An 11,017-nucleotide genomic window follows, 5' to 3' on the forward strand; every position below is an offset into this window, starting at 1 on the left:
GGATTACTTTTAACCTATCAGAAAATTGAATGGGATCCTGAAAGACTATTCAAGATGGCTGGCCTGCCATTGAGGGGAAAACAAATGGCCACAAAGGCAAACCACCTATATGAAAAGGCATGTGACTATGATAACCACAAAGCAAGTATTATTAACTCCACAAGTTACAGAAAGGAAGGCTTCACAATGCTTAGAGTACAAGACTGACAGTAAGGAAGCTCTAGTTGTAGAGGAATTATATTTCTAGACAATGACAGCCTCTGCCACTTTGGGTACGTCTGCATTGTTTCTCTATCTGCAAAATGAGAATAGCAGATAATACCAATGAGATAACATGGAGATTAGAGAAAGGTTGTAAAACAACTTGAGGTGAAATGTAGACAATAAAAATAAGTATCAAAAAACTCTGGGAAATGTTTTTATAAATGCTACAGATTATACAATGGGATTTCAAGCTGTTTTTTTCTGCCAAAATCCTTCAGACAAAGATTGAGGGTTCTTTGGGATTCCAGATACAGTAAACATTGCTTAAGCTTCTGCTTACTAAAGTCAACTGCAGTGCATCCCTTTTCTTAGCTTATGATACAACACTTTGTCACCGTGATCAACAATAAAATGACTTTCGGCGATGGCACAAAACTTACAGTAATGGGTAAGAAATTTCTGTTTTCTCTTTCAAATCACTTCAAATCCCAGGTCTTCTCTTTAGAGAACTTCACTTCAACCTTATTCTCCCTTTTGTTATTAAACTGGTGTTTTCCTGATGTGCTAGTAACCCAGTCTACTTTGGAGAATAGACTATGTTTAGTATTCTAGGTAGGGACGCACATTTCACTTTGGAGAACTGAATGAATGCATTTTCTGTGAATAAAAAGCTGTCCATAGAAAGAATTAGGATGAGGAATGGGTTAAAATATATGTGCATATCATAAATATATTGCCTTAATAAAGCAACATCTGCAAAAATCACTATTCCCCAAAAGTATAACTATTGTCCATAATGCTAGTTCTCCTGGGGCTACAGGTGATTAAGGATAAGTCTATGAAAGTGCATCTGTCTGGAAAGAACTGAGTTACAGTTACAGTTTGCACAGGTCTAGAAAACAAAATCAAGACTCTACAAACTGAAATTATTTTGGATCTTTTCAGGGAAAACTAAAGCATGTGTTATCTCAGATAACTGGAAAAAACAAATAAGTGTACTAGCATTTTAAGTTGACAAAACAGAAGCTACTAATAAATATTCAACTTTATTATAAGCAATACTAACAGCTCTCTGCAGCTGTTTGCTTATTGTTATAGAAAACAACTCGCCACAGCACAGCAAGTTTCTTTCCACAAAACAGGCTCATCAGGATGGTGATAAAAAGATCATTTAGGACAACAGTCTTATTATTTCAGAATAGATGCTAAAAGGCCACTGAAAACCAAAGAAACAGAATATGTGGTTCATTTCAAATAAATGTAGCTCTCGGGCCATGTTTCTCTCTGGGCCACACTTCTGGATTTGGACTCTTTCCAAATCCAGGGGAAAACAAGGCTGCTTCTAAGACTGATAAATGATGGTGATCTCTTCTTCTCGTTGTATTGCTCCTGGAGTCAGAAGAATTGATGCCTCAGGCTCTTATACCACACCATTCCACTGCAGAGTAAAATGATTACAAGTGATAAAATTCAATCTCCATAGGAAAAGTTCAGCAGCAGCAGCATGTTTTTTTGAAATCCAGTGTGAACCTGAGGTGCCTGAGGTGATGAAAATCAATACACTGATCACTCATTGACCATAGCCAATTATGCGGCTAACTTTAACAATCATAGCTAAGAGAACAGAAAGAATAAAAGCAGAGAATTCTTTCCAGGGAGGGAGAAAGGGAAGGATGTTTAGGGACTGCTACAACAGGGATAGTGGACCAGGGTCCTGTGTTATATACTACAAGTTATTTTGTAAGTAAAAAAAAGACATTTATTTTACAAGAGATATTATTCATGATGTTGAAAGGAAATTAAAGAAATGAGGCTGTTTAATTGAAAATACGGAAAGAAAATTAATCTATCTGCATATGGGAAATATTTTCTAATAGTACACCTAGATAAATAGATAAATGTCCTCTAAAGAAATGGTGAAAGCTACAATAACCAATTCACCTAAGCCTGAAGCAAAAGGGTTCTGGAAGAGGTATTACTGAGATATATCCCACCTGGTTAGACACACAGATGTGGCAGTGTTCCCTTACAGACCTTTCTTTCTTTTTTAGGGGACCATAAATTAATGTACTTTGTGTTTCTTCTTTTGCCGGTCCCGCATGAGGGGAGGGTTAGTCCACAGGTTTGGCTCAGAGGACTGAGAATAGAGGAGAGGTTTTCCTGCAGCTACAAAACAGTGTGAATAATGAAAGACTGTATTTTGGCAGTGGGACAAAACTCACAGTCCTAGGTAAGACAGAAGTCAGATCTCTGTGATATATGTGATACTGGTTTAGGGGACAAGAGCATTCTTAATTAACAGCAGAATAATGATCATTTTTCACACAGCCATGAGGACAGGATTAATGCTTTATTGGTTGCTTACTAAAATGAGATGGGCTAATACGGAAGCGTAGGATTTGCAGGCACGAATTTTGAGGTGCTTGTGTCTGTTGGCTCTGTGTTCCCTTGCTGGGAATTTGATGAAGGGAGAAAGGAAGAAATAATTCTGTTTCCGCCCATTCTCCAAGAAAAGGCTATAGAGGTTGAGAATGAAAAGATCCTTCTTTGGTCTGCAAGTTTTTGCAGTTCATCTATGTAGCAATCAAAAGCAACATTTCAAAGGTAGAGTCTGGATTCTTGTGTCTGCTGAATCAGGCAAGAAAAGAGTAGTCTTGCTGGTACTTGGCTCCCCTCTCCATAGATGGTGGGTGGGCTGCCTAAAGTTGCTTTGGGACACTGTCTTCCTCTAACAGTCCTTTTCATGACTTCTAATTCTCAAAAAGTTCTATATTCTTTTGGTCTCAGTGCACTTCTCTCCTTTATTCTTCCTCTTTTTCCCCATTTGCTTTCTCTGCCTTCTCCCCACCCAGGAAAGGATTTAACATCACCTATATCAAGGCATTTTGGAATCACAGGGCAAAATAACCTTTTCCATCTGCCACTGCCACATCTAGATAGCAAACTGTAGAAATACATGTTGGTGCCTGCTCTGTTAAACAGTACCATTTTAAGGAACTAAGTGGCTAGCAAGAAGAGCATAACGACACTGCGGGTTATAGTCTGACCATGTATAGCTGTGCTTTTTAACTGCACCACTTACCTTTGGAGTTGGCACTGTTCTCAGAGTTATAGGTAAGTAGCCGTGATTAACCCAAGTGCTCAATGTGGAGGACACTTAAAAATTTCCCTTGCATTAATGATAAGTGGCATATACACAGATGATTTTAAAATGAGAGTAGGAGTGAAAGAGAACCAGAAATCATGAAACTGACCTTGCCATGATGGGAATGGAAGAACTGTGGTACTTTTTCTCTTAGGTGGGTGAAGAATGTGTGACAGGGAATGCATGAGTTTATGCATGGAAGCGATAAAGCATTTTGCCAGTGTCTGCCTTGAACACTGTGGAAGATCAGAACAGAATGAGCTGTTGATAACACTTTTTTTCTGACTGTCTCTGCTCTTGGTTGTACCAGTCTCCTTATTTCATTTCAAGCATGCTCATTCTCTGGCTTCCTTTGTCTTTCCAGTAGCTTTATCATTCTTTCTGTCTGCCTTTTTCACCTGCCTTCCTCTTTGTCTTTTTTTGTTGTAGTCTGTTAAATCTCTCTCATTTTTCTTTTGTGTCCTCCCTATCTGTTTCCATGTCTTCACTCATTAGCCATTTAGGCTATGAGCCAATGAACTTATGTCAGAGACACTTTTAGGACAGGAAAAAAAATCATAAAGCCAAGTACTAGAAGGGAGCAGTAAAAGTGATCAACCTCTCTTCATGTTCACTGGAAGGAAAGCAGAGCAGTGCCAAACCTTCTAGGGAGTTATATCTCCATTACTACCTAGTTACCTCTTCTGAAGTCTGTACAAGCTCACACGTTTTCACAGAAGCACCCCTGGGATCTCTGTAGAGTAAGCACTGACAATCCTGATTAAGGCTAACAGCTGAAAGCAAACACTAGGGCTTAAGGGTCAAGATCTATGCAAGATATAAGTTTCTGGTAATTCTGCTAATTCTCTCCACTCTAGAAAGGAGGGAGTGATCAGGAAGAACATCTACAATTTATAGTGCCTTCACTCCAAAAGAAAAGTAAAACTCTTCTCTTTGGCTCCATAGTTCTCTCTGCATTTCTGTTTCCATGTGCACTCTGCAAAGCTGGTGGGTTTATCATGCTAGATGAGTGAAAAAGGCACTCTAACAAAGTATATGGGGGGGGAAGGAGACGGCTTTTAGGGTCACTGCCTAGCTTCTAAATAACATCTCGTTGCCTTGTACACCCTTTTGACTGTGGAAGTCTGTTGTCTTTAGTCTTATATGTAGGTATTAAACACTTCAGGACAGAGGACATCTTTTGGTTTGTGAGTGTATAGAATCTTGCATCATTTTGGGAAGATGTGTAGTCTAGGATGAGGGCTTCTCATACCTAGGATAACCTAAACAATAAATAACAGAGAGAGATATTTCATAGTCTTAAAAATGGATGGCAAGTTAAGACCTAAAGCAAAACTTGTTTCAGGCAGATTCAGGTTGCCTACCTAAAGTGTTCTTCAGACGGAGAGAAAGATTAGCTCCTTCCTTTCAAGTCATCTCTTAGATGGGGGGATCCAAGTAGGGTGTCACATGGCAGTATAATTCTGAACACTGCAATAGCCATCATGTCTTACTACATCTCCAGGAATGTACCACAGTCAGTTGAAGATGCTTGTGCTTTATAACACAGACGCTTATCTATTAGTACAATATTATAAACTCAGGCCTTATAGCACTACGGAGTACTTTTCTGCCTACCTGTTTGCTCAGCTTCTTTTCAGCTTTCCTATCCTTCTGACAGAGACAATACTAGAAATTCAAACATTCATGCATTTCTGTAGCCAGACCTTTTATGTTTCCATGTAATGAGTGAAGACAAATTCTTTCAGTTGCCTGGCGTCTACCTATCTAATAGATATTAATTGTCTAACAGACCGTTTTTAAGAGCCCAGATATATTAGCAGTCACACAGCACAAATACAGTACAATTTTAAGGGGTTTCTGATAGAAGACAGTAATGGAGGCTCTGGGCCATATTACTTTCCGTTTCAGAAAAGGACAAAGAAATCAAACCTCCAGCTGTGGCCATCTTTTCCCCGTCAAAGCAAGAGATCCAACAGAAGAGCAAGGCCACACTGGTATGCCTGGCCTCTGGTTTCTACCCTGACCACCTGAATCTGGTCTGGAAGGTGAATGGTGCTAAGAGGACAGAAGGGGTGGGGACAGATGAGTTTTCCACACAGGATGGGACTAGCTACTCATTGACCAGCCGACTGAGAATGTCAGCGCAGGAATGGTTCAACCCTTTGAATCGTTTTGAGTGTGTTGCCAGTTTTTTTAAGAATGGAACACAGAACTCGATACACAAATTCATCTACGGTGATGCTGGTGAGTAAAAAATGTGTATCACCATGCTGTACAAACTAGAAATCACAAATCAAAAGGGTCTGGGTTATGATTTGAAACACATCTATATACAAATTCTATACAGGGTATTGTTATGGCACAAATATATATGAAAATATGTAGGTATTTGCATATGTCTCTTCATATTCCTGGGCCTCTGTATCTGTATTACCATTATATCATCTATAGTTTTTCAAAGGTTTCTTCAGATTTTCACTGAAAAATCTCCGTAGTATAGTAAAATAAATCAGGCAGTATATTGTAAACTGAAACTTGTAAAATTTGTGTTCTATTTGCGTTGAAGAGAAACATGACTTTCAATTCATTTTTGTCTTTCAGGTTGTGCACTCATGGAAGGTATGTGTGTCTTCTCACAGGCAAGTATCTGTATGTATTTTAATTCCAGTTTTGCTGGCGTTAAGTACAAGGTGTGTGAGATTTCTACTAGAAGAATAACTTGTACTGCCTCATCTAAGTGGTTTGTATGTTAGATTAAAAAAAAAAAAAAAAGAAAAAAAGACTTCAGGAGGATTGTATGTGCATGCTGTATGTAGCTGTGTTTTGGGGTTTTAGCTCTTCTCTATGATTCACTTTCAAAATAACAGAAGAATTTGTGGAACCTTCCTATAGAGTGTAATTTGCTCTTTTTATCATCTCCTCCAGTCCTTAACACTGCCTTCTGTTGGGAAGCTGTTTGCTTAGCCATGAAAGAAAAAAATAATATTTAGACAAGTGATTATGACATCAAGATTCAGAATCTGGAATTCTGCATATTTCTTAGAATCAAATTCAGAATACTTCTCATTTCAAGTTGCATTCCCCTCCAAATTGCGAGGATACCCATATTAAAAATTATGTTTCTTTCCCTTATGTGTACATATTTACACACTTTTGTTTTTCACCAACTTCTTAAACACTTCAGGAATCTTAAGGCTGAACCAAGATCATGCTGGTGTCTCAATACTACTGCAATTCCTTAAAAATGAAAAATTTGTAAGAATAAAAGTTCTATATATCTTGTTATTCTGGGCTATGTGAAACTTCCCTGATGTATCAGCAGCACTCACAAGGCCATTGACAATAACGAGTGAAAAAAATTCTTATCTTGTGATTCAGCTTAATTTCAGTTCCTAAGAGGGGATTCACATGAACAGCCTAGTTTTTCAGTAGGTGTGGCAACACAATGATTAAACATTCCCATTCAGGACATAATTTCTTAGCATAAAGCCAGTCTCTGTCTTTACTAGACTCACTTTCTCTTTTAGTTCTTTGAATCACAGTGTTCTTTCCCATCCCCTGCTATCTCGTGTCAACAGAGCCATTCATTTGGCTCTAGTTCCTTTGTGTCACTTAGTTAAAGATTTTAAGGCTTCTTATTTGATTAAATCTACTTTAGATCTAGTCTCTTGTGATGATGGTAATTCAATACACAAATGATGTTTGAATTGCAGAGTCCTACTTGCGGTATGGAAATTCTCTGAAGCTCACTTACCTCATTCTCTGCGGCAAAGCCTTGCTCTATGCAGTTTTGGTGAGCAGTCTGGTGTGGACAGCCAAGGTAGGCTAGTGTGTCACTTGAATATTGAGCTTACTCACTAGTACAAGTATCAGTGGATACAGACAAAATCTATTCTCAGTTGTGGGTTTGTTCGCCATATGCTCTGCCAGGCTTTGTGCAGGCTAGTTTGAAAAATCACAAGTGATGAGTTTTCTACTATTGTTTTTCCAGAACTCAAATAAAATCAATGCTATCTAGCACAGCAATTACCTTTCACAATATTTAAACACATGGAAAAAGATGAGAATTAAGGACAACTTCTCCAGAAAGTAAAGAAGGGAAATATCAGATATATCATACTTTTCTGTAAACATTGAAAGGGGACTCATGCTTGCAGTGAAAGTAATAAGCAGGGGTTTTGAGGAGATATGTGGGATAAATATGAACAAAGATTTACAGATTTATAAAGAGCAATGGAATAAATCTGAACAAATGGGAGAAATTTAACTAACTACCAGGAAATACTTTTTATCAGTAAGTTCCTCATATGGCTGAAAGATATTCTCTGTGAGAGTAGTGGACTCCTCAGCACTTGTTCCTTTAAAAGCAAGACTGGGACGTGTATTTGAGAAGTGACCTGGTAGAGCTGAGGGTGAGTGTGAACACAATCTCAATTATGTCTTTGTGTCCTTTTTCAAGGATGCTAGAGGGAGTAGGTTTGTACTTTACTGGATCACAATCATGGAATCACAGAGTGGTTTGGGTCGGAAGGGACATTTAAAGACCATCTGGTCCAACACCCCTGCCACGAGCAGGGACATCTTTCACTAGATCAGCTTGCTCAAAGGCCCATCCAACCTGACTTTGAACATTTACAGTGATGGGCATCCACAACTTTCTTGGGCAACCTGTTCCAGTGTCTCACCACCCACTCATAAAAAATTTCTTCCTTATATCTAATCTAAAGCTACCATGTATCAGTTTAAAACCATTGTCCCTAGTCCTGTCACTACAGGCCTTAGTAAAAAGTCCCTCTCTATCTTTCTTATAAGCCCCCTTGTATATAGAAAATCTGCAGTAAGATCTTCCCAAGGGCTTCCCTCCTCCAGGCTGAACAACCCCAACTCTCTCAGCCTTTCTTCATAGGAGAGGTGTTCCAGACCTCTGATCATTTTTGTGGCCCTCCTCTGGACCTGCTCTAACAGGTCCATGTCTCCCTTGTACTAGGAACTCCAGAGCTGGATGCAGTACTCCAGGTGGGGTCTCACCTGAGCAGAGCAGAGGGGCAGAATCACCTCCCTTGACCTACTGGCCACGCTGCTTTTGATGCAGCCCAGGATACAGTTGCACATGGCCAGCTGACATACAATTTCTCATCCACCAGTATCCTCAAGTCCTTTTCCACAGGGCTGCCCTCAGGCCATTCATCCCCCAGTCTGTACTGATCCTGGTGATTGCCCCAGCCCAGGTGCAGGACCTTGCACTTGGTCTGGTTGAACTTTCTCATGTTCACACTCCTCAAGCCTGTCCAGGTCCCTCTGGATGGCTTCCCTTCCCTCAAGCACAACAGCTGTATCACTCAGCTTGGTGTCATTTGCAAACTTGTTGAGGGTGCATTCAATCCTGCTATCAACGACACATTGATGAAGGTATTAAATGGTATCGGTCCCAGTATGGACCCTTGCAGGAAACCACTTGTTACTGGTTTCCACTTGGACATTGAGCCATTGACCGTAACTCTTTGGGCACGGTCATCCATCCAATTTGTTATCCACATAACAGTCCATCCATTAAACCCGTATCTCTCCAATTTAGCGGCAAGAATGTTGTGGGGAACCGTATCAAAGGCCTTACAGAAGTCCAGGTAGATGACATCCATAGTTGTTCCCTTGTCCACTGATGCAGTCATTCCATTATAGAAGACCACCAGATTAGTCATCTAACACAGAAAGTTGTGTGTAAAGATAATAGTTCAGTATGTAAGTAAATAATTTGTACAGGTTAAGACACTTCCCTGGTATAAGAAGGGGAGAAAGCAGAGATACAACATAGTCATTTCTGTTAATGGTCTCAGGAGACACAGCAGTTGGGACAGTGATAAATATGGTCTACTATTTCCTAGATTATTGTATTTGTTCCTTTTGGTTGGTTTTTTTTTTATTATTTGTTTATTCTCTTTTGTTTTCAATTAGGCTGGTGGCAAGTTGTACAGAGAGTAAATGAAGAGTCCTCTTCATCACATCAACAGGAACACAGCAAATTATACTTTCTGCCTTTCCATATCAAAGGATCCATGTTCTTATGTCTAAGAACTTCTGAGTATTATTTCTTGGTGGTTCTCTGTCCCCCTCCTGTTCCTTCCACTTTGTTGTAATCACTGCTGAGTTTTCTCTGTACTTCCATATCATATTGTATCATATTGTATTGTATCGTACCATAGAGTATCATATCTTTAAAACTAACACCTTAATACTCAGCGGCTGAGGACCCAGCTCCTTGAATAAGGAATAAAGTTTTAGCTTCTTTTCCATTCAACAAGCATGAGTTGTTTCTTAATTTGGTCTTCTGTAGCAATAATGTCCTACAACACAACTTCCAGTGATGTGTAGTATCATAAGGAAATCACGTTAAAGAACATTCACTGACAATCCTTACAGGAATGGCTTATCTGTTATGAGAACAGTAGAAGGCTCATCCAGTACTGTGTACCAACAACTGGAGCGGGGATGCAGGCTTCAGAGGCTTGCACACTCCAGTACAAGCAACTGGGGGAGTGAGCATCCAGGACCAGCTAGCAAGCAGCCTGCATGTCTAAGGCTAATTTCTGGGAGATCCATAGTGTATGAGTGTGGGTCCCAGTGTGCATGTGGGTGTGTGAGGTAACTGGAGGACCAGGGAGTTCAGAGCCAGTAGCTAGGTAGACTGAGTGTCTAAGGCCAGTTACTGGGATCCAACATGTGTGTGTGTGCGCACACGCGCACGCGTGCACAAAAGACTGCATAAGGGTTTGTATCTGTGAGTGAGGGGGTCTGTACGAGGAAGTGGCATGGGACTGCAGGCCTCAGGGGCTTATACATCCAGGTCTGTTAGTGCCATCTGTGTTTGCATGGTTGTTTCTGTCTGTATTGATTTGAGTGGCTGGCTGCATGTATACGTATATTTGTATTGTGTGTGTGTTTGTATGCCTATTGGGAATACACAGCCTTGCTAGTGGATGAACCTAGGGAAAGGGAGATGCAGCAGCCTATTGGATTCAGTAACCTCAGATAAAATAGTTAGAACTTACCATTCACTTCTAGTCATCTTAGAGTATTTAGGACATAACCAACCCATGCTTATTGCACAGCACTATTTAGATGGACAGTGGTACATTTTGTCAGCATTAGGAAAAATAGGCTTCCTATGTTTCATCCCAACCTTGTCAATCGTTTTTGTGCCACAGCAGTTCAGAATCTGTGAAGGCGGGTCCAATCTTAGACTAAATGAAGAAAAGAAAAATGGGGGTGGAGGGCAGAAGGGGTGATCCTGTGGTTTTACAGTCATAAATTTACTGGGGCCAGAGGAAGGAAAAAACTAGAAGTCTTTAGTCTTTTTTGATATTGCCTGCAATATCATGCATGTTGGCAGCTGGGAAGTATGGAAGCATCTACACACCAGCACAGCTTGCCCATTCATTTATTGTGAAATGTAATCCCCACTGCTGTTACAGAAGGGCTTCACTGTTGCCTTTCTCATCACAGAAGCAAAGTATTAAATAGACCATGAAGACTGAGTTGCTCTTTCGCTCATAGTACAGAAGCTAAAATCAGGGTAAATGTAAATAAATGAAGTTTAGACACTTATTTGGACAAAAGAGAATTTATATATTTCAGAGTGGGAATAAAAGAAAAATAACAAATGTATTT

General features: G+C 39.9%; 1 gene segment (V, D, J or C); it reads left to right on the top strand.

Annotated features, from left to right (window-relative positions):
* Window positions 1-246: 246 nt before the first annotated feature.
* LOC148055598 (T cell receptor beta chain MC.7.G5-like) lies at window positions 247-9,637 on the top strand. The segment is given in 5 exon segments: window positions 247-652; window positions 5,261-5,596; window positions 5,954-5,971; window positions 7,066-7,172; window positions 9,305-9,637. Coding segments are annotated over 5 exon segments (561 nt in total).
* The last annotated feature ends 1,380 nt before the right edge of the window (window positions 9,638-11,017 follow it).

This window comes from Nipponia nippon, unplaced genomic scaffold, assembly GCF_047370975.1.
Source record: "Nipponia nippon isolate SJK-2023a ecotype South Korea unplaced genomic scaffold, ASM4737097v1 scaffold_2, whole genome shotgun sequence".
NCBI classification, from domain to species: Eukaryota; Metazoa; Chordata; class Aves; order Pelecaniformes; family Threskiornithidae; genus Nipponia; species Nipponia nippon.